The sequence below is a fragment of the Necator americanus genome, chromosome III (assembly GCF_031761385.1).
Source record: "Necator americanus strain Aroian chromosome III, whole genome shotgun sequence".
Classification (NCBI taxonomy): Eukaryota; Metazoa; Nematoda; class Chromadorea; order Rhabditida; family Ancylostomatidae; genus Necator; species Necator americanus.
Genome location: NC_087373.1, coordinates 13,483,705 through 13,510,185, shown reverse-complemented (window position 1 = coordinate 13,510,185; position 26,481 = coordinate 13,483,705). Strand labels below are relative to the sequence as shown.

The 26,481-nt window shown below is 40.7% G+C and overlaps 2 protein-coding genes across 4 annotated transcripts; one reads left to right on the top strand and one right to left on the bottom strand.

The window, feature by feature from the left end:
- Positions 1-491: 491 nt before the first annotated feature.
- On the top strand, positions 492-24,526 carry RB195_009478 (uncharacterized protein; the record flags this gene model as incomplete). 3 transcript variants are annotated; one of them, XM_064190042.1, is made up of 24 exons in its annotated part: positions 492-628; positions 1,161-1,230; positions 3,896-3,966; positions 4,035-4,164; positions 4,764-5,018; positions 5,639-5,783; positions 5,844-5,956; positions 6,675-6,855; positions 7,283-7,447; positions 7,653-7,789; positions 7,906-8,091; positions 8,148-8,255; positions 9,835-9,958; positions 11,719-11,820; positions 11,878-12,033; positions 12,082-12,188; positions 13,676-13,786; positions 13,844-13,990; positions 14,050-14,168; positions 14,271-14,344; positions 22,409-22,581; positions 22,640-22,788; positions 24,146-24,304; positions 24,394-24,526. In XM_064190042.1, the coding sequence occupies 24 exons, from the start codon at positions 492-494 to the stop codon at positions 24,524-24,526; spliced, it is 3,252 nt and encodes a 1,083-aa protein (XP_064047624.1). The 3 variants fall into 3 exon arrangements, with proteins under 3 accessions (XP_064047624.1, XP_064047625.1, XP_064047626.1); XM_064190043.1 differs by having other exon boundaries at positions 6,675-6,888; XM_064190041.1 differs by lacking the exon at positions 492-628 and having other exon boundaries at positions 1,174-1,230; positions 5,639-5,956.
- RB195_009479 (uncharacterized protein) lies at positions 17,935-19,107 on the bottom strand (the record flags this gene model as incomplete). Its single annotated transcript, XM_013450601.2, has 4 exons — positions 17,935-18,044; positions 18,105-18,207; positions 18,274-18,371; positions 19,005-19,107. 4 exons carry the CDS (start codon positions 19,105-19,107, stop codon positions 17,935-17,937), a joined length of 414 nt encoding a protein of 137 aa, XP_013306055.1.
- Positions 24,527-26,481: the final 1,955 nt, after the last annotated feature.

Genomic DNA, 26,481 nt, shown 5'->3' with positions numbered 1-26,481 from the left:
CATACGAGTGTGAATATTCCTTTCTATGAGTAATTTCGTCACAAATACATTTTGCGCGGTTTCATGCCATTAGTGGAAAACGTTGCCTTGTTGAGTATACCGATGCCTCGGATACTCCTGAGACCCACTTCGGATCTCTTTAGGTTAATTTCCAAATTTTTCTGTGATAGCTGTGATTTACAACCTGAACCTTTGCGCAGAAACTCATCATAGAAAATTTTCTTGAACGCTGGTTTTAAAAAGCGAGGATAGGTTTTGCGACTCCTTTGTTTTAGCCCTCAAATTCGTGGAAGGCAAAAGAAAAACAGTACTTGTCTTATATTCGGATAAAAATCGTTTAAAGTCTAAAAAAAACGAAGGTACTGTACGACGAGGGCTCGAAAAGGACAAAGGATAAAGTTGCTGGCGAATCAGTCCACTTGGGATGCGCCTACGCACTTTACTACAATTCGTAACCGTTGAGGTTTTGGAATGCATCTTGGCCTGTGCCTATGGGGCTAGCCGATGATCAAGTCAGTGTTTTTATCCTTCCAGACAAGTCTGGTCACCAATTTATCGACCCCGGAGGGACGAAAGGCTTGGTGAGCACTAGGACGGTTTCGAACCCTCGACCACAAAGGGATGAAAGGTCTGATCGGAAGTATGGCGGTTTCGAACCATCGACAGTGCGGTTACAGCGGACTGCTACACTTTCCTTTAAGCTCAAAAAATTCTTGGGTCTTTCGTTGACTGCTTCAATGACAAAAAAAAAGCTAGAATTACTCCTAGAAGCTAGAAAACGATCTACACAACAACTCTAAACCAACATATACCTTTCATCTTTCAACGATCAAACGTTCACTGTAGTGGCGGACGAGCCTACCACAACCGGTCCGTTGTCGCAAATTGGCTCTGGCACATGGTGGATCATCGCAGAGAAATCTAGTAGGTAAAAAGAGAGCAACAAACGTCCGGATTGTTGATCGTCGTGTACACACTGCATATCGTTACACCCCATCTCCATCCCAACCTTTATTTTATAGCCACCCAAAAAATGTTGCACCAAACGTCTCAGACATCGTGATTGATGAATAGATTGATTGAAATACAATCAATAGTTCGATTTATGTGATCGTTTCTTTACGAAAAAGCACTTGTGATACTGTGGGTGATTTGTTTAGGGAAGAGCAGAAAATGTCCGACAGAACCGAACAGGAGGATATCCTGGAAACAGGAAATTCCAGGATACCCGTAAGTGAAGATTTTTTTCTTTCCCTTTCAAAAGGAAATTTCCTTTTACTAGTGATCCTGATGTGTCCATCACAGATCCTATATTTTATGCTATGTCTACTATCTAGTACTGATACCTTCTATTATCAATCTCATTGATCAAAACTTGATTTAGAGTTTAATTACATAATTACTTTTCTCAGATCAAAAACGTTTAGTTACCATGCTGATCTGCACCTGTACATATAATCTGCGGATAAATCCTTGTGTAACTTTTTTCTCCGAGTTTTCTGAGAGCAGTTTCTGTTTTCTGGTGCGTGATAGAAGATTTCTGTGTAGGTATCGGCGGAATCTTGCACTTTAATTCGCAGAAAACGCTAAACTTGTGGAAATTTCAAAAAGTCATTTATAGAAGTCCTTCTTTATCATTGTTTTCTTCATATTGTATGCGGTAGCTTCGTTATTTTTGTTTCTGTGACTTTGAAAGACGGAAAAAGTCCCATTTCTGGCAATATCCCGAATCAAAGGATAAAGTGACGCATGCAAATTGGATATTATCCATTATTGCGTTCACCATGTGACGTCTATGAGTTAACACCATCGGACTATCATTTATTTCATTCCCTTAATTACGTACTTCATCTATCCTGCGTGAAAAACTCAGAATTCACAAATTTTTCAAGTCGTAGAAATTTTTCAAGACGGATCCTGTATACCTGTTAAAACCTTATTCTTTAATTCCCTTACGTTTAATCCTTCCCGGAAAATTGTCTTTTTCGCACAACAACAAATTCAATTACTTTTCAACCAGCCAATTGCTTCGATCAACTGTTTGATTCATTTATTTAATCCTTGTTTGTTCAGAAAAATGTTGAATTGATTACACGATATCACTTTATTCTCAAAATTGACTTTATTATTACAACTTTCATTCACATTTGTTGTCATTCATTTTTATTTGCTTTTTGTTTTCTTTAGAACAGTTATTCACGAAGTAAACAACAAACATAAGTGATCGAGTTGGAAAAATTAGAGAAACTTTTACTGAACGAAATATAAGGAGAAGATAAAATTATAACTAAAACCTTAATACATCAATTTCGGATGTTTTTGGTCCCAAGCAAGTTGAATTGAGAAATAAACCGTGAATTATTTTTATTTTTGGAAATGCACATAGGAGTATAAATTATTGTAATTGTTGGAAAAATATCACGGAATTGACGCGGTATGGAGATCCTTGAAAAAACGTTGACTTCGGGGTGTAGATAACGAAAACGTGAGTGATCCGTCATGTATCCTTCTGCGATGGCGCAAGACAACGTATGAGGAAGCTGACGGTGCTCGGGTCTCTGTGAGCAAATATAGATAGCATGGGAACCGCTTTATTTCCTACGAGATACGTTACAACGCTCTCCTCTGTACTCATTCCCGTCCCCTCAGCAGCCTATTTCATTGGTTTCACTTGAATAGGCTGGGGTGAAGGCATCACTGATCTTCGACCGATCGCGCTAGGATGCGGCGCGTGTACAAGGATGGCGTGTTGCAACTGAAATCGACGTAAAAAAACAGTCTGTCACATCGTTTTTTTTACGTAGATTAGGAAGAGATGGGCGAAATCACCCCATAACCCGTAATCTACAACTTCATCTCTAACTTTCCCCTCACCACGTCAGATTCGTGGTATGCTGCCCTTAACCCACGACAGTTGACCGGAAAGTGTGCGATCTGACTTCGACTTCATAATTTCAACTTTTGAGAAGAAATAAGCGATTAATGGTTGTTCAAGGAACTGACTCCTTCAAAAGTAGCCCCAATCTCGGCCCTTCGTTCCCCACCCTTTCTTTCATCGTCCAATAAGTTTTTTTGATGCCTCGTATTGATTTCTGCACTTTTCCATGTTCTCTTCTTGTTCTTTGTTTACAGTTTTTCATTCCTCATTTGGTGCACTCCATACATATCTTGGGTCTTCTTAGCAGTTTCAACAACCTCATCTCGTCCTCCCGATTAAATGCAATGAGCAAGTGCTGGAAATATTTAGTTTTGCCCACTCGACACTCCATTTTGATAATCTAGAAAATAAGAGTCACTTAAAACAAAAAGAAATTAAAGCAGCACTGCCGCGTAAAGAGAGCACTGTTCTATCTAATGCTATATCAACCCTTCCAGAACTTTTTATTTCTACGTGCATTTTTTAGTTTAAAAAAAAACCCATCAAGTTTTTAAAAAACAAAGTGCTCGGCATTGACTAATCTCTATGGGGAACGCCTATGCGCCAAGTCAATGTCATTACTCAAATGTGGTACCAACTCGTCAACTCTGGAGGGATAAAGGCGAGGTTGGCACTAGGGGAGTTTTGAACCACACCATTGATCGTGCAGTCACGGCTGAACCTCTTACCGCCTGCTCTACACTCGCCCTTTGACTTATTATTCAACCCAAAATTTTCAAAATACGCTCCGAAGAGTAACACTCTAACTTATCTTACAGCTTCATTCAAGATCAGGTGTGGTTTATATTAATTTTTATCGTACAATTTTTTTTAAAGAAGAGGTTTCGTCCAGTATGTGGCAAATCTCACTGCATAAAAAGAGATTCTGATCCACGAGCAGATAAAGGTTGCATTCAGCTGTTCATTCGTTCAATTCACCAGAAACCTCACTAATTTTCTCACTCACTACAAATTTAGACGTCTCGAGGAACTGCAGCGTTAGAGCAGTGTTTGAAGAACTCATCCAGTGAGACAACTACTCAACCAAGGTAACATAGTGGAAAAATTATTCAGTGACTTCTCTGAATTCTGAATCTTCTGCAAATAATTTTTGTAGGAAAACCACTGTGGATACACCTCCTGACATAGAATTTTACCGAAATCCCTTGGACAGAGTGAATAAAGAGAAGCGACGACCTACGATACATGAATTGGCTGTTAACAGACTGTGCTCCGTCGATTTGGGAGTTTGTCTTTCAATGTTTACTTTCAATTTTCAGTCATTTTTTAATTGCAGTGGATTCAACAATTTTCAATTTTACTCCAAAATGTTCGTACAATCTAACGGAATGTGTAAAACGTGAAATGTCATTAAGACAGTTTTAATATTTAATCTTAGGACTAGAGGTTTTGGTAGAAGGATTTGGGATTTAGGAATATATTTATTTTGCTATATATTTAGCTTTATTCGTAGAATAAAAAGGAATAAAGGAACTTTAGGGTCACAACTGCTCGCGGTAGGCCTGTTTATACTAGTTGCAATAGGTGCCGTATAACTCGGACAGTTAAAAGGATAAGCTCTCTGGCGTATAAATCCACTTTTTACTGAAATTTTGTGATGGTCAAGATTTAGGAACGCGTGTTGGCCCCTATAGTGACTTGGGGTGGGGACAAGTCTGGTACCGTTTTATCGACACCGAAGAGATGAAAGGCTTGATTAGCACTCGGGCGGTTTCGAACCCTCGACCACACCGCTACAGCGGACCTTTGACCGCGCTACACTCGCCCTTACTACTTTACTTACACGGTTATTTGGCTTAAATTGCGAAAAGGTGCTGTTATTCAGTTCATCACCGAAGACCAACTCAACCCAAATAGGTTAGATTTCCTGAGGAAGCTCGGAATGTTTCGTAACAACTCTCCGTTTCGTTCCGTTGATTTCCCGAATATTGCCGACCTGAAGTGCTCGACTCACTCGGCCCCGACAGACAGTTCGCCTGGTCGCCAAGTATCGCAGGCCATGGAAGGATTCTGTGCGAGTTCCTGCTGTACATCGAGGCGGTTTGGCACAGCAATGAAAAGACCACACGCCTCAGCGAAAGTATGCAAGATGCCGTCTCGGACAATAATACCAGCGTGCCGTTTAACCGTCCATACAGTGACTTGGGGTGGGGACAAGTCTGGTACCGTTTTATCGACATCGAAGAGATGAAAGGCTTGATTAGCACTCGGGCGGTTTCGAACCCTCGACCATACGGCGAAAAGGAGAGTTGTTACGAAACATTCCGAGCTTTCTCAAGACATCTAACCTATTTGGGTTGGTCTTCGGTGGTGTACTGAATAACAACACCTTTTCGCAATATCTTAAATCAAGGATGTCATAAGCACTTCGGAAGCCACAAAAGTAACTACAACGAATGCATCTCTTCAACTCTTAACGTTGAACAGACTTCAAAAAGGTCATCTGACAGGTTCAGCAAAGGCGTTTCCGCTATTGAACTCATAAGACCGCTCTTTGGACTTCTAAGTTCTCAGTGAAGACCTAAATTTCAAAGAATTCTTGTTAAAGCTAGTTTTAAATGTTGGGTAGTATGCAAGAAAATGCACTACGATGATTACCACATCTTTGTTACTGTGTTTAATTCCATATTGGAACCATAAATATTCCGTTGGCGAAAATGAAACAATGCAATTTTTATTGATCTGCGAACTCTTTTTCAGGAGTCAGTCCTCAGTCAAGTCAGCAAAAAAGAGTCTGAGGTGAAATTTGGATGGATCGAGGGAGTGTTCGTGCGATGTCTCCAGAATATTATTGGAGTGATCCTTTATCTTCGTCTGACCTGGGTAGCAGGACAAGCTGGAATTTGCATGTTTTTGGCTTACGTTACCGTTTTTTCCCCCTGGAAAGAAAAGATTTATTTCTTAGTGCTTGGATGGGCAATAATTCTGCTCGCTTCCTTCACCACTACTCTGACAGCGCTGTCCACCAGTACAATTTGCACTAATGGAGAAATGAAGGGCGGAGGATTGTACTATCTGGTCAGTTCATTTGAGGTCAACCGTTTGGCCCTGTAAAATTATCGATTAAAAGGAATAGTCAAATGAGCTTTTTATCACTTTCGGTTTGTCGATAAAATACAAGAAGTCGAAACTGTTATTTTTTTCTCCACTTTTACTAACACCATTTTTACTTTATTATTGTCATTATTATTCATTATTCCATAAATGATGGTTTTTCAGATGGTGTAAATTGAAGAGTGGGAAGGGGGAGTGGGAGGGGAATTTTGGAAGAGAGGCTTTGAAATTTTACCACAGAGGTGAACGAGGATTATAAAAAATGAAGGAGAAAATACTTTAGATCGAATAGAGATCAAAAAGGTCTGTTTACATAAGGTTTGAGAAAAACTGTAAAACTATAAAAACATTGTTTATCACTACTATTTATATTTATTCTCCATTATTTGTAGAACACACACTATACATGCTTAAAATTCATGAGTAAGCTTCATTTTTTCCCCTAATTCATTCATTAACGACATTTCAAAAAAGCAATCCTGAAATTTTCTAATTTCTTCAAGTTTTTTTCCAGTAGTTTGAACTGCTACTTTTCATCGGTTCCTCTTATTGATGTCTCTTCAATATAGTGTGTTATTATTAGGAATATACCTGCCTACCGTTTCCTTCTTCCCCATCAAAAACATGCTGTTTGGATTTTTCCTCACGTTTTTCTATGGTGTAGGAAACACAATCTTTTTAGATTTCACGAACGTTGGGGGCCGAATTCGGCGGATCGATTGGTCTTATTTTTTGCTTGGCAAATTGTGTCGGAGGAGCCCTGTATGTGGTTGGATTCGCTGAGACCATTTCGCATTTGATGGATGGCTATGGAATCACGATAATTGATGGAGGGGTTTGGGATGTTCGAATAATCTCATTAGGTGAAGTTTGGGACGTTCGGATAATCTCATTAGGTGAAAATCAGATGCTGAGAACTTGCATATGTACACATGCCAGCAGGTTTGTTGTCCCACAGCTCTCTTCATCCAGCAGTCACATTATTATTGAAAAAATAAATACATATATGCATCCATTTAGGGGATTTTCTTGCACACATACTGTGAACAAAGATGGATGGAATCCGCTTCCCCAAAAAAAAGACATTTCCAAATCTGAAATCATGAAAGAGAAGGGAAATTTATATGTAAAGGACACCTACAAAAATATAATATGAATAAATAATAAAATATATAGAGTGTATAGAGTACGGCCAGCAAATTACAAAGCGGCAAATGAAAAGCACTGTGAAACTTTGTGGGACAGTAAATCCTGCAAATAAAACATTTCAAACTACTCTGTCAATTTCAGCAACCTGCACCACTCTTGTGGCTTTGATATGTGTATCAGCAACGATTGAAAGTAAACTGCAGCAAGTACTCCTTGTCCCTTTGTTTTTATCCGTGCTCAGCTTCGTAGTTGGTTCATTCATCTGGACAGAAAAGAAAGAGCGTTATGGATATACGGGATATCAAGGTTGGTCAGCTGTTTTCATATGCGCCTTGCTCGTAAAGTGGGCCCCGAATATCTTCAACCGAGTGACCGCGATGCGCATTCGATTGGGGCAGGATGGAGAGAATAGGAATTGAATGTCACGTGGCGTAAGAACGTTCATTCCAGAAAATGCGTTGCGGCTACTCAGTTGAAGACATTCAACGCTGACCGCATATAGTTTTTCCAGCTGATACATTAGCTGCTAACATGTGGCCCGATTTTCGTCAAGGACATTCATTTTTTTCGATCTTCTCGGTGTATTTTCCTGCAGCAACCGGCATCATGGCTGGAGCAAACATAAGTGGGAATCTAAAAAATCCACAGGTGAAATTGAAATAACTGTTCCCGGCAGCAATTTCGAAAAGATTATTTGGAGATGGTAACCATACTGAACATCATTGTGGATTCAGCTATTCTGAAAATAGTGTTACCCTTTGAAGGACGCTATTCCACGCGGAACTCTCAGTGCCATTCTAGTTTCAACGATTATTTACATGAGTGTTTTGACAATTGCTGGAGCAACTTATGTGCGTGACGCAGACGGTGAGATTCCGCTGAATCCTTTAAGTACACCCGACTGTTGTTACAACTATAGCTGCCCGTTCGGACTACTCAATTACTATCAGGTGCGCAGTACTCTCGGGTTTTTTTTTCTCGAAGTGTTGGTTTGCTGTATCTTCAGATTGTTATGGTTACGAGTGTGTGGCCACCTCTGATAACGGTTGGTATAGTTGCTGCCACGCTTTGTTCGGCTTTGGCAAGTCTCATCAGTGCTCCTAAGATTTTTCAGGTTCGCGGTATATTTGTTGTTTATTTGATTGCTAAAGGGTTAGCTCGGGGAGTCTCAGTGCCTATACAAACTTATACATACAGACGAGCCAGTTATCCACAGCAGTGAAAAGTTGCGCATCTGTTGGCTATCTTGCTGAGATAATTCAGGATGACTGGCACTATTCTCACACTTTTCAGTTTTAACCAAGCACTTCAGAATCTCACATGTGATTACAATCATTTTCAAGAAAACTGCAGTGGAGTACAACGATAAAGATCCTGAAATAGAAGAGAAATCTCAACCACAGCTTGAATTACAAGGAGAATTGGTTGCTTCCTCACACTGTGAAAGTATTTGTATCACAAATAGTTGGAGAACCTGTGTGAATTGTTCTAGCATACGCCAAACAATGTGACTTCGTCGTTCTTTCACGAATTAGTTCGAAGATTTCGATAAAGAGGATCAAATACCCCTGCGTCTTGCCTGTCTCGGCTAAAAAAAAGTCTTGACCATAATTCAAACATCAGTGACTCTGTGTCCACGCTACTGCATTACAAAGCTGTTCCAACGCCGTTTCTTACGACGATGAGGGCGAGATGAGCGGAACCACCTCTGATCCCGAAATCTCTAGCTTTTCCTGCGGATTTCCCCCACCACATCAGATTCGTAGTGTGCTCCTCTTGAATTTTGAAGATGAATGCACTGGCTGCGGATATTTCTGGATAATATCTTCACAGACAGAGGAAGGGGCCTAAGTAGAACGATGAACTTGTCCCTGTTATCAGCTGGATCACTCTCCATCTCAACGTCACAAAGACTGCTCAGTTTAAGGAATCTTGTCTGTTCGATTATATTTGACGATAATATCGTGCGTGAGGTGTCAAAATCAAAATATACAAACCTCCAATATTCAGCGCTGCATGGGGCTCCTGGGATCCGCCAAACGGTTTGATTCCGTTTTAACATCTGCTTCAATTTCCCGTGAATGGCATCACCCCACGAATCTGGGATGGTACGAGTTTCAGGTGAGTTATGCCTATATGGGGTCGTAGGTTGTGTGGAAGAGTGTGATTCCGTCCATTTCTTCCTAATTGGGTAAGAGGATGAATAATCTGGTATGGCGCGTGCACAAATCTGGTGCGCTCCCATAGAACTAGTTGTAGAAAATAGCGCCCCGGAACGCTCGAAGCCGCATCTTCCAGGCCGTTTTCTACGGCAATTAGGAAGAAATGAACAGAATCACCCTCCTCCACATAATCTACAACCCCGTATACGAATACTCCACCGGGAATCTGTACCACTCCGGATTCGTGGGGCGATGCCTTTAAGCGACTAATGTTGCAGCATGAAAGCCTCGCGGTATCCACTTATGCCATGCAGCACACGACCGAATCAAACATAGGCAACTTGTGAGTAGTGTGCCTTTAGCACCCAGAAGGGCAAAACATCCTATACTGAGCTTATTATAGCAAACTAGTGGCGGCGAACACTTTGCAAGTACGAATGAAATTCTTTTCGTCCAGAAAGCACCATTACAACAGTATTGGTGTTGTAGTAGGTAGGTGATGAAGACTTGCTTGCACCAAATTATTTTCAGGCAATATGCGAGGATAAGGTGATACCAGCTGTGCATTTCTTTGCAAAAGGATATGGACGTGGAAATGATCCCAGAAGAGCATACCTGCTTGCTTTTTTTGTAACGTCTGCTGTACTTATGATAGGTAGGCTACTTATCAATCAATGTAAAAGAGTGGAAGTTGTGGAACAAAGCTATGGAGACTATTCGAGAATGCTGAGCTGGCGCAAAATTGATGCACGTCTTTAAACTAATTCCTTGAGATATAATAAGATGCTTGTATATTCTGCTATTGCTGCTTATTGTGGATTTCAAGGGCCAACATCACAGCATCACTCCACGAATCTGGGGTGGTACGGGTTCCAGGCGGGCAATGCCTATACGTGGTCGCAGAATAAGGGGAAGAGGGTGATTTCGTCTATTTCTCCCCGTATCAGTGTAAGCGGACGACCCCGGAACGCCGTTTCTTACGACGGCTTCTGTTGCAACGCGCAACCATTGCGTCTCCTGCGATTCATCGAAAACCAATTCGGACGGATCGCAGGAGGGGTGCGGCGCAACGGTTGTGTATTGTAAGGGACGCCGTCGTAAGAAACAGCCTTCCGGGGTCCTCCGTTTACGCTGATACGGGGAGAGATGAACAGAATCACCCTCTTCCCCACAATCTACGACCCCGTAGGCATTACCCGCCTGAAACCCGTACCACCCCAGACTCGTGGGGTGATGCCTTTAATAAGGCAATACTAGCAAATCAAACGACATAATAATTTCAAATTCAAGCGTGAAAATGTGAGGATGGAAGAACATGAAGAGGGAATTTCGAAACAGAATCGAAGCTCCGAGTGCTGAGGGCGGCTCCTATGCACTGGTCAGCCGCGAGAAAACTACAGCAGGAAGAGACCTGCACATATGCTCCGTCGCCACGAAACTCCCCGACTTCGCAAGACTTTCGCGCAGTGTACCACTGTTTCTCCGACACGGCTACTGTAACGGGGTGGAAAACAAACATAAAAGTACTTGAATGTCAAGTCAAAAGGGGTCTTCCTATAGATTATCTTGGAAGTCTACAGATTACTTTAGAAAGTACGAAAGTTCCTTATTACATGTAAAAAAGTGTTTGTAAAACAGCTTCTACGTTTCCACTGTACATCTGGCAAAAATAGGTCTATATCAGTGATGCTCTGGAGTAGGAAATGGATAGAGGTACTTTCTACAACATTCCGGTATCCGTAATCAGACATCCTTAGACACATTTTCGTAGCTTTCCAAAAAATTCGCCTCATGCGATGTGACGGCGCCAACCTGTGACTCCCAGCGGTACCATAACAGAGTACATAGTGGGCATGGTCCACTACTTTGATTGAGGTCTTTATGATCTCTGGGAGTACATGGGAGATCGCTTCAGATGGACGGACAATTTTGGGTTTTATACATTAGTAGAACACGTGGGGTTAACTGTATAAGCAATAAATGGAAATACGAAGAGGTGTGTACTTTTCCTTTTAATATTGAAATTGCATCAAGTGAATGAGAAAAACACCTGTCCCCCGCGGGTGTAGCGCACGTCGGTAGGAGGGCCGAGACTGACAGCACGACCCACGTTTCGAAACCACCTTCGCGCCAACCAAGCCTTTCATCTATCCGAGGTCGATCAATTGGTACCGGACTTGTCTCGTAGGATAAAAACACTGACTTGACACATCGGGTTTCCCAAGTAAGTCAGTGTAAGGCTAGAAACGCTTCCATAAACGATTCTGAATGGAAGTGAACGAGTTAGTGCATCCCAGAAGGATTTATATCTCAGAAATTTTATTCCTTATCTAAGCTCTGCAGGAATAGTTTTTTAAATGAAATTTTACGTTTTCGGTTCATATCTGTGCATGTTATCAACAAAATGTATTCCAGGTGAACTCAATTACATAGCACCATTTATTTCTAACTTTTTTCTTTGCTCATACGCTCTACTGAACTATTCGTGCTTCAGTGCATCATTTTCACAATCTCCAGGTACGAAAGAATACTTTTATTGTTAATTTTCTGTACATTGGTGCGGGGAAATTAAAGGTTTTCGTCCCGCCTTCCGATACTACTCACACTGGCTGTCCTTACTCGGAGCTGTCATGTGTGTTGCCATAATGGTTATCATGTCGTGGCTTACAACATTACTCACATTTCTATTCTTCCTCACTGTATACGCTTTCATAAAACATCTAAAACCAGGTAATCATTCTTTTGTTCTGCTGGTAGTCACTTTAGGTGGCGTTTAAGATGTCAACTGGGGCACTTCGACTACGGCAACCACATACATGCACACATTGAGCGGTGTAATGAAGCTTACAAAGGACGAACTCCATGTCAAGAATTATCGTCCACAGGCACGTTATTTTTATACCATTGAAATAACTTAAATTCAACACACTCTCAGAGTCAAACGTTTTAAACAAACATTTTAAACCTTTTTTTTTACTCTCATGGTTTCTCATTCTTCTCACGTAACAGTACATGAATAGGATTACATATTTATGGTTCATCCTTTTCCTTTAGTTCTATCGTTTGTTTAGCCCTTAGAGAGCCTCCAAGATGACAAGTTCGTACGGATTTAATTTCTGTCCCTTTTTTGTGTATTTGTATGTGTATTTGTGCACGATTGACATTTCTCGTGGTCGTAATAAGAAGAAAACTCTTTTGCCAGTTTTTTTCTCTCTTTTGCAGGGTACCTCTTCAAAGACTTCTACTTGCAGGAATGGAAATTTTTTCATTTCTGCAGAATTTCTGCAGCTTATTTTGGGTAACTGTGCTAGTTCCCCTTCTGCTAGGATTGTATTACATCTACGATTACAACTTGCGCTGTTCATCATTAATTATGCCAAAAATGGGACAGTAATTGCATCCCAACAAAATAAAATATAATAGCCCTTCTAAGAGCAACACAAGTGGAATAAAACCATTGGAAAATGGCTTCGCTAAAGCTAGGTAGTCCTGTTCATGCATTATTACGCGAAAAGTGGAAAACAAAAGCAATAAAGTTTGGGGTCTTTTAAACTGTATACTGTAGAGAGGGCTCAATAAGGGTGATGGAATAATCTTTCGTACATACGGTGTGCACACTGTTCGATAAATTCCTTATCGTCTTGAAAACGTGAAACGTTGAGTGCAGACCGCACATAACTAATCGAAATCTATTGAAAACCGAATCTAGATCATCCAGCTGTCGTTCGCCAGGAAATCGGAAAGATGAAGTGACTTGAGTCGGTGCCGCAGCACTCAAATGAAGTTTAAAAAAACGATGACTAAAATAATTGATTTGTTTAATTGGGCCGGACACGAGGTTATTACTATCCTTTATTCATGGCTAACGTTTCGGCAATATCGCCTTCTTCACTGCTTGTAGGGGTGAAATCGAACGTGATTAATCCGATCAATCGCCCAATCCGCCCAACAAAGAAAGTCCTAAGTTTACTGTTGGGTCTCGTAGTTACCAGTGGAAGAAAAGTTGCTTTGTTGGGCGGATAGGCCTTTTTGGTCGGATTAATCACGTTCGATTTCACCCCTTCAACCACTGAAGAAGGCGATATTGCCGAAACGGTAGCCACGAATAAAGGACTGTAACAACCTCGTGTCCGACTCAACTAAAGAAATCAATTATTGAAACATCACCAAGACGAGGTTTATCGAAAGTCGTACATGGAGGTGACTAGAATATTTTTTCGGACGATTTGTGGTCCATCTTATGTTCAAAGTACTGTAAGAAGAAATCTACCGGAAACAGCTACATATGATCACATGTACAACTCTGAAAAAACAACCTCATCTGACCTACTCTCCTAGAATTCCCACACACTCTCTAAATCAACGATTACAGATTCTTGTTTTGAGCGGTGTACCTTATGAGAGACCGACCCTGATGCGCATGGCATACAGTATTACGAGAGGAACTAGCCTACTTGTTTGCGGAAATGTTCTGATAACAGAAGTAAGAAAAGACAACGGTCTCTCTCGGGTAGCATTCCTACGAAGAAGTATTGCTTAGGACACAACACAGCTCAGTGAGCAGTTGGAGACGGCTCGTCATACGGATGAAACGTCACAGAAAAACCTACGAAAGCAAGGTATCAAAGGAGTTTGCAAATCAGTTGTTGCAAGAACACTGGAAGATGGATGTGATATGCTGTGTCAGGTAAGGCAAACTTCCAAATATTTTTCTACATCTTAACTTTTTGGTAGCTCCTGAATTAGGCCTCTGGTCTCGGTAAACTGACGCCGAACATAGTCCTCCTCGGATTCATCGAAAACAGCGTTGGCGACAGATCTTCCATTGGACTCTCTTCAAGAAATGCTTACTTGAAAATCATTCAGTCAGTTGCAATATTTTGTTCAGTTATTCAAAATTCTTTCGAATCTTTTTATTTCCGAAATCTACTATCTAAATCCCAATCTATCATCACATCTTTTGACAGGCAGGCCTTTTACAACGACATGGGTGTAGGAATTTTACGGTCAAAATGCACAACAGATGTTAATAGTCAACCAGGTGCTTCTTTCCTGTAGTTACTGTGTTATGCCTTACGAGAGAATTCTTGCACTCGTAAGTTGAATTTTGCACTTTTTTAACTGCAGTTATGGACTTCTGTTCAGTGATTTGCTGTTGAATTGTCGCATTTACGGATTGCAGATCAGAAAAAGTACTACGAAGGTGCTACTATTTCTAATTATGGGAGCATTGTCTGAAACAGCCTCTCTTTTCCACCTTTACTGAAATATCAACTACGCACGCGCTATAGTGCTAATCACTGTATTTTTCGGTGGTTAGTACAGCAGTACTGATAGATTAGAGGTCTTGCAATGGGACAAAGGCTGGCACTCACTCTAGTCATCGTTTTCGTATCGGAAGTCGAGAAATCTATGCAGAATCCACTGTTGTACTCTCCTTCTACACATAGACCAGTCTGAACGTCCGGATAAACCCGGGCTTCAGACCCGTCTTACCCCATTTTATAGCTTGCTGGTGCCGGCGCCTCATTCCGATAGCGTGGACCCGTCTCCCTCTCTTTTTGGAATTTCGCGACTGACACGTACACACACTTGACAGAATAAGCCTATTATATAGCATGATGGTTTGCAAATTTGGAAGATTACATTCACATAAAGGTTTATTTATCCCCACTAACATATGGCAGAAACTAACTTGTCTTATCGAAGGCAACATACGTATTATATCACAGCTCTGGACAATGGTAGAGCAAGCGGAGCGTGTGTAAAGAGGGTCCCAGCAGATTTTCGAGCATGTCCTGATCATGCCTCGCCAGAGCAATTACCAGGGGTGCGAGAACGAGATCTCATTTCGTTCCTAAATTCCTGACTCTGCGCGGTTGCCGCTAAACATCATACTCTGCGTCACCGTCACCGGCTCGGTTTAATTTCACATTCACAAGCTACAAAATTGTTGTGGAGAATTAGAAACATCCACTGGAATTTTGTGATATGAGGTGACCTCAACGCTGTAACCATACGAGAAGCGTAAAATAAACTACGTAAAATAAGAGAGAAAGGTGCATGTAGTAGTTCCAAATTAAGTATGAAAAATTTCGTTAAATACGGAACATTCCAGATGGACCCTCTGTATTTTCGACCTCTTATATGAGAAAGAGTTAATGTGATAAGATTTCTAGACTTCCTGAAGGTAAAATCTAGACAAAACCCATCCATGTCCTCTTACTTCAAAACCACACAAAATGACATGTACTTTTAACTACATTTTTTAAAATTTATTCTATAATTTCGACAACTCACAGCATTCTTCTTTACATGTTTCCTTACAACTATGTAGTCCTTTGCACCTCTATGGCCAGAGGAGCATCTAAGACGGTTGTCTAGGTCTCTATGAACGACTGGAGCGCGACCTCATCGAGATATGGTCGCGTATCCAGCGGCATATCCAGTGGATACGTAATGTCTCAGAGGTATTCGCGGAGAATCCGCCGGGACCCTCTTTACCGTTCCCAGAGCAAGCGCCTATCAGATGGATGCAGATGTTTGGCATCTCACCGGTGCAGAGTTTTGCATCATTATGGAGCATTTTCGTGACACACACGGAGTAAGCGCGTTATAAAATAGCTATAAAATAGCTAGCTAAAAATAGCGTTATAAAATATAAAAGGACATCAGCTTCCGTGACCTCAACCAGCAGTGTGCGTGTCACATTAGGTTCACAGGAGAGAAACCGATAGAAAACTAGTTGGTTTTTTGAGCGCACATAACTATTTGCGGAATGGGATGTGGAAGACTCAGTATCGAAAATCCGGTAGCAAAAACATCACACCCCACGATTTTTCAGCGTAATCAGGCGAAATGAAAACCTCCGATACAGGTAACATCCACACAACAGCGGAAACGATTGTATTGAGCAGCCAGAAAAAAAAACATGGTTCTTAATATCTGGCCTATAAGGTAGCAATATTCAATGGGTGCCCGGCTACAAACTGTCCTCTTTGAAATACACAACTATCTTCTTAAAGATCCAACCTCGTGAACGGTCCAGAAAAGACTCTGTTCTGTCTAGCTTGCATCACCGACGACGTGAGCAGAGCAATACGGAGTTGCATATCTGATCTAAAGAATGACGTAAAGTTACAGAAATATCACTAGCAACCTTGAAGCGGCTGGTACATAATCGTGCGTATGACCGTCTAAACTACTGGTAGCGCCGTGGTTTGTCCATTTGTGAAGAGAAGTGATTGCATCGTACCAGAAGTCGTTCATGTTATCCAGGTCATTTGGTAGCGGTTATGTAGGAGAAACTGGGCGCCAAGCGCTTATTTGGGCGAAGAAACATCTAGATAGTCTTGCAAAGTCAAAAAATACCTAATCAAATCTCCAAAATTGAGTTGGGAAGTTAGTAATTGTCCAAAGTCCAAAAATAAAGCGAAAATATGAGTGCATTGCGATCACAATCACCTCTGTGGATTTTGATATATGTAGTGAACCGATAGGCTTCCCTACAATAGCCCTTGTCATTTATGGCTGTGGAACAAGGTGCCCCTCTATGTCACCTCTTTAACACCTGAGATTGTTCGTTGACCACGCAAACTGTCTGGATGCTTTTTGTAGAGTGACCAAACATCATTTTGGGAGCATTAATCCCTTATTGCTCTGACTTTTTCGGGCTCTGACGGAGGCGATAACCTCGAAATGGTAAATTTACCATTTAGAAGAGAAAAGAAAGAAAGATTTAGAAAAAAAATTATTGACTGTAGTTCAAACAAATCAATGAAATCACGTACGTTACGGATATGACATTGATATGATAGCATGAAACAGGTTTATCAATAAGTGCTTTCGCTTTTTCTTCCAGAAGAGATTGAACATGGAAGCAATAGGATTTATATAAGGAGTAATGTGTCGTCGCAAACGTCCAATGTAGTAGCTCGAAACTCGCTTCAGTTTCGCGGCCGTTAAAAAATGAATTGAGTATAAACAAAAGTAGTACTGCAAAACCAGAAACATCCGACGCGTGCTTCTCTACGACTATAGTGCATGAACTAAGCAGCAATAACTTACGCAGAGCATGTGAGGAAAAGTTTCATAAATCTTTTTTCATAGAATGTGTCACGTGCCGGGGGTATCCAAATTTTCGACCTGTACATCCTCCATTTTTGTCTAAATTTTGTTTCTTTTTATTTTTTTTAATCGGTAGCGCGTTTTACAGATTTAAATTCAAACATTACCACACATACTTTACACATTACCTTCCAAGGAGTTTGATTTAATGTTAAATCGTCTTTTCTTTTAAAAAGAGAAGCGAAAAAACTTATTTCCGAACCTAACACATTTGGCGTTCAACCCGGTGACCGAGACGAGTGCACCGCATCACATTTTAGCCAGACACAGGATTCCTCTTTTTGTCCTCTTCTTTTAATTTAAGGCGCATCATGGTCAACTGGTTCAACACACTCTAGAACCGACTATAGCGCTGGTGATGCACTGTTTACGGATCAGGTCCGTGCTAGACGTTGTGTGAACGCTTAGGTGCCTCACCACAACACAGTTTTTCAAACGATTCATTAGCTATTCTGTTTCAAACAGCAAAACTTCATTATTTCCAAATTAAACAAAATAATCGTATCAGCACTTGTACTTTCCCAAATCTGCTTTCTCCTTTGATGGAACGTCGCTCCACTTTTCAACTATACCGCACAAAAAGCTGCGTACGACACCTTTCTCGTCCACACTCCCTATAATTTTATAGCTTAATAATACAAGGAAAATTAAGTTGGATACATTAGTCCTTTCACCTCCAAGCAGATATTCCACTCCTACATCAAGCTCTATTCCGCAAGCTGCTGAATTTGAAGCTGTGACAATTTGATTAGACAATTTTTTGATCTTAGAAGGCTTCTGTAAAGATCAATTTTCAGAAATCGGAACCGAGATTTTGTTTTATTTAGAAACACTAATGCTCACCCTATAAACACAAATATGTTGTACTACATAAGTAATGTCTTGAAGCCCGTCTGGGCTAGTGTTGGGGTCCTTCTTTGAGATCACTTTCACATGAGATACTGTAAGACCGAGTTAGATTTCTTCAAAACCCTTTCTTTTGTATAGTCGAGTTAAAAAATCCCCATGTTTAGCATCATTGGCTGGACAATGCCTGTGATGCAGTCACATTCAATTGATTCACTTAAAGGGATCATCCCAAGAATCTGGGGTGGTACGGGTTTCAGGCGGGTAGCGCCTACACGGGGTCGTAGATTGTGTGGAAGAGAGTGAATCCGTCCGTTTCTCACCCTATCAGTGGAAACGGGCGACCCCGCGATGCTGTTTCTTATGACGGCTTGTGTTGCAATGCGCAACGTTTGCGCTCCGCCCACCCCGCCCCCGCCTGTGATTCGTCCGAATGGGTTTTCGCAAATCGCAGGCGAGGGCGGCGCAAGGGTGGCGCAATGCAATTGAGGACATCGTCAGAAATAGCGTTCCAGGGTTCTCCGTTTCCACTGATATAGGTAGAAATGGACGGAATTATCCCCCTCTCCATAATCCACGTATACAAATACTCCACCTGAAATCCGATCCACCTCAGATTCGTGGGGTGATGACTTTAAGCTAGAATATGCAGGGCACTACAGGCATTAGCCAAATTGTAGAAATGCACGAAGCGCCTAGGGTTTTTGACTTTTTAACAAAATCCCTACCGAAATCGGATGAACAGAATGATTCCTTAGGCGTACCAAATGGGAGACATGAACAAGCATTTGACACTGTAACACATGCAGCAACAATCACAAAGTATTTCATAGCTGAAATACCACAAATTAAAAAAAAACACTTCATTTCAAGAGAAAATACAGTTCAACAAAGATTACAGTTCAGCGTGAATCGTATACTGTAAGCCCCTTTTATACTAGTTCGAAGCCGCTTATCGCACCATGTTATGCCTTGTTTTTGTTGTCGTTGTTTTTTCATGTTTTTGAATGCATAAATAATAAGAAAGAAGCAAAACAATCGAGACTGCTGTGCTAATCCATTGAAATATTCTAGGTAACTGTAAGGTATTGTGTATTTTATTCGCAGATTTTGTTGTTCCTCCGAGTTCTCTTTCAAGTAACCAAAGCAAAGATAGAGGATAACAATTGAAAAGGTGAATCATTGCGCCTCTTCCTGGATGATCCTCTATATCAACCTCCCTTGAATCTCCTCAGTAAGAAGAGGTGTCCAATACAAGTATAGTATTATGTAATAGTAAAAAAAAAAGAAAATCTGTGAACAAGCTGCGTAGCTAGGTCGTTTCGTGAGGTTTTCAAATGAATTATAGGGTGATTTGGAATGTTTAAATGTCCAGATACCCTGCTCTATAAAATATGTTCCTCTTCCTTATTTCTCATTTATTTATTCCAATAATTTTGACGAAATTCGGCCGACAGAATAAAAGAAAGGATCAACGAGGAGGAAAAAAAAAGATGGATTTCTTGCAAATCGTGACAAGTGTGGTGCTTATTTGCCAACCTTTAAAGGGATGAAAGGTGGCTGATCTATCGTCAATGTGGATTTTTAGGTGTTTACAAACCGTAACATTCTTTTGGACTCAAATAGTCAGTAGACGATCCTGTGGGGTGGAGCCATTGTAAAATATTAGGTTGTTCGGATATAAACGAGACTTTCGACTCAAACTTTCAAACATCACAAAATTTTTTATAACAAGTCTTTATTCCAAACAATATTCTCCACACCTATCAACAACGCTTCGCCATCGATCATGCAGGTTGTGGATGCCGTCCTCAAAGAAGTTGGTTGGCTGCGAGTCGAAGTATGATGCGTCCCATAATCGGACTTCAGGTCGATATTGTTGAACTTTTTCTCCGACAATCCGTGATGCATCGATCGAAATAGATGGTAGTCAAGTCCGGACTATACGGCGGATGCGGCAAAACTTTCCAGCCCAACTCTTCGATTTTTTTTTCAATTTACGGACAGCTTTATTTTCATCACTCAGCTTGTGAGGAACCCATTTGCCGCACCGATTTATCTTCCCGATTGTATGTAGATGCTCATCAATTGTCGAATTCGAACATCCGAACTTTAGGGCAAGTTTTCTTGTAGTTTGTGTCGGATCAGACTCGATCGCCTTCTTCAGTAATTCGTCGTCTACCACTTGAGGACGACGTCGGTGTTCTTCGTCTTCTAAGCTCTCATTTCCATTTTCAAAGCGTTGAAACCATTTGTAGCATTGACTTCGCAAAATCACATCTTCAATAAAATTAAAATAAAAAATAAATGAATAAATAAAAAATTTTTGTTTTTATGAAATAAAAAATTTTTATGAAATAAAAAAATATTGCAGAAATCAAAAACAAACAAAAAAGAAAGTGAAATATACAGGAAAACGCCAGGAACAAAATGGAACCAAAACTGTCCAAATTGTTGTTCGAAATTCGTAAAATTTCGAAAGTCTCGTTTATATCCGAACAACCTAATATTACTTGCTCAATTGTTCCTAACAGCGAAACTTATTCCTAATTTAAAGGCAGCATACCACGAATCTGGAGTGGTACGGATTTCAGGTGGAGTATCCATATACGGGGTCGTAGGTTATAAAGACCGAGGTGGTTTCACTCATCTCTCCCTGAATCACTGCAAGCAGCTGGCCCCTGAATGCTGTTTTGTACGATGCCTTCTATTGCAGCGCGCCACCTTTGCACGCTTAGCGTCCCTTACTGCCTATCGGAGCAGTCCGCATTGATTTTCGACGAATCGCAGGGCGGAGGCGGCGCAAGGGGTGGAGCGTTGCAATAGATGACGTCGAACAAAACAAGCATTCTGGAGGCAGCTGTTTGCTGTGATGCAGGGAGAGATGAGCGGAATCAGCCCGTCTCCATAATCTACGATCCCGTATACGGATACTCCACCTGAAATCCGCACCACCTCAGATTCGTGGTATTCTGCCTTTAAAGAAGCAGACACACCTTTCAACCTAGTAAATCTGCTTACTGTCCTCTCAGGTAAAGTAGTGGTCAACGTATAGTGCCCGTAGAATTACAAATCAATAACATCTGCCATTCGAAACTTTTGTTTCTCATTTCCACCCGCTTCACTTTACTCAGTTACACTATTAAAATTATATTGTTGACGTAATCAGGGACAAAAGACCGTATTTTAGTAGAGCATCGACTAAATGAATGCGATCTTATACATGATAAGATGCACCTCTAGAAAAGAGTGTAGAGACCCAAATCTCACTCCTTTTATTCTCTTTTGAGAAATCTTGATAGACTGTAATAATTCCATTGTCTGTGCTCATTGCGGACATTCACTACATATATTACAGGTAATTCTGGTAAGTTTCCTTGGAGAATTCTGAAAGCATTATATATATATATATATATATATATATATATATATATATATATATATATATATATATATATATATATATATATATTACTACTAATGCTAAGGACCACCGTTGTTTCTGCAGCAAACGACGCCAGTTGCTCTTGTCGAGAGAAAAGGTTTTGAGATGCATCAAGCCTTAAAGGCATCACCCCACGAATCTGAGGTGGTGCAGATTTCAGGTGTATTCGTATATGGGATGGGAGACTATGGAGAGGGGGTGATTCCGTCCATTTCTCCGTAATTGTCGTAAAAAACGGCCCCGAAGATACGGCTTCGGGCGTTCCGGCGCAATATTTTCTACAAGGAGTTCGACTGGAGCGCGCCAGCCTTGTGCAGCGCTGCATCTTCCGGGCCATTTTTTACGGTAATTAGGAAGAAATGGACGGAATCACCCCCCTCTCCATAGTCCCCCATCCCGTATACGAATACTCCACTTGAAATCTGCACCACCTCAGATTTGTGGGGTGATGCCTTTAACTACGATCTTTGATTATGTCCAACACAAAGAATACCTCTACTTCTTATTATTTCTTTGCTTTATATTATATTTATTTATTATACTATTTATTATTTTTATTATACTTATTACGTCATCTTATCTTATTATGTTTCTACTGTACCATTATTTATACTATTGCACTATTATAGATTTGTCTTTGTCTCAGTGATTTTGAAGAAGAAAGCTACTATTCCTCTATACTTGCAGACAAAAAATCCCGAATGGGTTTTTCTGGGGTGTCCGATTCGTCAACCACTCCTACAACTGTGAAAAAAACCATAAGCAAACGTGCCACAATCGATGTTTGGTGGCTAAGCGACGATGGAGGATTGACGCTGCTGGTTCCATATCTTCTTACACGAAAGAGGAGCCATCTGGAGGTTAGTCACTAATAGGTTAGGAGAAATACGAGGTTTCCCGAGAAATAAAAGGATTCAGGGTGCTTATCTCCGTATCTTCACAATTGCTGCTGATGGTGTTTCCATTTCGTCGGAAGAGGAACGAATGGCATCACTTCTTCAGAAATTCCGAATTCAATACAAACACTTGCACGTGGTAGCAGCAATCAAAGAACCACGGAAGGAGATGTACGTAGGACAATGCAAAGACTAAGCGTCGAATGTATTTTGGTGCAGTAACTAGGAGCGAAAAAAATTAGGTCCTTAATACCATGTGGCTTACTCAAAAAGAACAAGAAAATTGGGTCCTTCCATGCAGCCTGTTACAAGAATTAATCCACTTACTGTTTCATGGACTCAACAATCACTTCATGCACTCGAATCAGTGGCGAACGCAACAAAATACTATTTCCAGATTCTACTTGTTTATTTATTTATTTATTTATTTACCTACTGCTCGCAAAACTGAACTTTGGTAATCCTAAAATTGAAAGATGTGATAAAAACAATAAGAAAAGCAGGGAAGGAGGACAAGGAAAGCAAAATAGTATGGTTTTGTTCATGGTTATTCACCTGTGATCCTTAAGGAACTTGATATTACATAGATTATCATGAATTATATTACATTTACTACAAATTCACAAATTCATGAAGATCTTTTAGAAAAAAACAGTCATCCAAAGACGGGGAGAGGGTGCACATCCCAGGCGGATTGATTAACGCCAGACACTTTATCCGTTATCCTTTATCCTTTATTCAAGGGTCATAAATCGTGTAGAGAAAGAAATCGTTAACTTAGATCAAAGCAGACCGAGCTGGCAAAGCTGTGCTTCATCTGGTCACAGCAATCGGTAAGATTCTACAGTAAGGTATAGCTGAAGTATGCTCATTGTTGTTTAAACACACACCTATGGTTCAAGAGACAGTTGTGCCGATAAATATTGCTGAGGAAAAATCTTAAACAAAAGTAATCCTTATAATTCTATCACAAAGAGTTGGTTTGAAGAGAAAGAGGAAGGGATTGCTTTGCAGAGTTATCTCAATTTTTGTAATTAAGTAGCATATGGTGATCTTCTGAAAAAAAAATCTCCTTTGTTGACCATATAGGAGCAGGACTTTTATGTATTAAGAGTATTCCAACAAAAGAGAAAAGTAGTTTCTTTTGAAACAACACTTAATCAAATAGGAACTTGTTGTATCTTCTTATTTTTAAAAAGATTGCTTTGATTTCAACCTGTAACTCCCACCTTTATAAGGTGCTCAAGCTACTGTTTATAATTGCCTGAATTCGTTACTCCATTTGTACCTTTGATATAGTTCACGCCCTGATTCCTGATTCCAGGACAACTCAGGTGTGCGTAGAATAAGATAATGTGAAAATTGCGCGCGTTATGCGTAACTTGCGACGCGTCGCAGCCACGCGGAAAAAAAGTGCGATGCGGACTTGATCTTACGCAGAAACCAAACTCAGGATATATAACAACGAGAGCTAACCTATAAGAGCGAGCTGATGTGCTTCCAAAAAGGTTATTCCTTGTACTTTCAGCGAGGAGCGCTTCTACAAATCTTTAGAACCGTTAAGAGGAGATGATGACGGCATGATAACAGAATCAGAGGTAATCAAAATGAAGGCTAAGACAGCACGGCACATCAAAACCGGAATTCTTTTACATGACTATTCATCCGAAGCGGACCTGATTGTTGTGTGAGTTTTTCTTTTCTCCAATTTAGTCTGAAAGATCACATCAATTCTTTACCAAGCGGTGTCTTCAATCCTTGACTTTTATTCTTCAGAACATTACCGGTCCCGATCAAAGAAATGAGCGGTGCATTGTACACAAGTTGGCTGGAAGCTATATCGACAGATCTGCCGAACATTTTGCTGATACGCGGAAATCATCACAATGTTCTCACATTCTATTCCTAGTTTTGCATCTACTTCATTGGTTTTGTGCCCTCATAGTCCTTGGAACGATTATAGACTTGAAAGCATTTTGACAAATTTTTATTAGCTTGTACAACTGACATATAAATGTTTATACTTGGTTATTTCCTTTGTTGACTGAATCATCGCAACCACATCCGTCATCCACATAGTATAGTCGGGTCAAAACGACTATATTATGTGGAGAACGGATTTGCTGCTTGCGTTGCGTAAGCAGCTGTGCCCAAAGTGGTGTGGGAGAGTCAGCGGTTGCGATCGGGGTGGGACCGTGCACCCATCGATATGGTTCCATATTGCTTCATTGCGCCGCTTCGGGCGCAGGACCTCACACAAATTAGGTCGTTTTAAATCGACTAGAGCAGCTTTTTTCTTAAATTTCTTTTCTTAAAATCAATTTCTGAGTAGTAATATGACAGAATTTCGATGTTTTGCACGATCAATCGTTTGTTCGGAACCGGTTCAGTGTCAGCCAAGCCCTTCGTTACTCTTGTGTCGATAAAATGGTGCCACCTTTGTCTGGGGGATAAAACACTGACTTGATATGTCGGCCACTACACCCCCCTTCCTCCCGAAGTCATTGTAAGGCTGCACCACAGGGGTTCGCACAAATCAGCTGGTTCTCAACCAAAGTCGAACGTACCACAATATGGATTGATCAATGTTGTGCTCTCAATGTTCTTTTTAAATTAACTCTGTAGAGTCAATTTATTCTCCATAGTATCAAAATATCGTTGAACTCCAACAGAGCTTTGAAAAATTCTACCGCAATTGTGTTGTTATAGTGTATTGCTGTATTCAATAACAGTTCTTAGGCGAATAACAGTGCGATGTGGCTCATTTCCAGGTTGAAAATACCTATGTGCTCTGAGAACTGGTCGTTCTCAGAAACGCGACAGGAGGCACCCACAGAGCACGCGAATTTCTATTTGGTCGAACTCCATGTTCAATTACTGTACAGCTTAATGAATAACAGATTTGCCTCGACGTTACGCTCAATGTAAAATGTCAGGTGAAAAAAAACGTGCTTTAGCAATATTTTTTAAGGATAGGTATATAAAAATTTCCGAGAATATTCCCAGTCTTATGGAACTTTGACGAAGTGAATATAGTCATTTTTGGATTGATATATAATAATGTAACATTAACATCTTTTGCACTTTTTAGGTTTTTTGATGTCAATCACTTCATTTCTCTAGTTTCCATTTCTGGACTTGAGAAGCCAACGGGCAGTCCACGCGGTCTAAGGACCCTCTCCGTAAACGCTACAAATATCCCAAGATGCTCCGCTTGATTTCTGATCAAAGCCAACTGCGAAATAAAGCAATATCGAAGGTGGTCTTTCTTCCCGAATGGAATTTCCATTTCAAATGAATGGAAGTAAAGTAAGATTTAGTTAGCAGAGAAATTGGTGGTCATAGAAATGAAAGGAAGGTCTTTCTAAAGACTGTATCCACTTTGCCACAGTTTAAAAAGGTTGAGTGATAACAAACAAAATGTGAAAACTGTGGGAATTTATGGTACAACCTAATAGAAACTCGGGTTCGTGCGGGACCAAGGTTTGCACTACATCATGCACTCTCTCTGCACCCCTGATACGAACTTCCTTCGTCGCACTTACGTCACGCGTCCTTCCGCGGTGAACGTAAGTGCAAGACCATCTCACGTCCGCGATCTCAGTGCTCCGTTCCATGATCAAGGTCAAGCGTGTAGTTGGATAAAAAAAACCTGATAACGACCTCTTCTTTCTCATTCTTTTTAGTATAGCCGCTCATATAAAAGTTAAAGGATAAAGTTTCTGGCGTTAATCAATCCGCTTGGGATGCGCCCCCACGTTCACTTCAATTCAGAATCGTTTGAGACTTCGAACTTGTAATTGGCCTATACAATGACTTGCGGTGGCTAGCCGATGTGTCAAGTCAGTGTTTTTATCCTCTCAG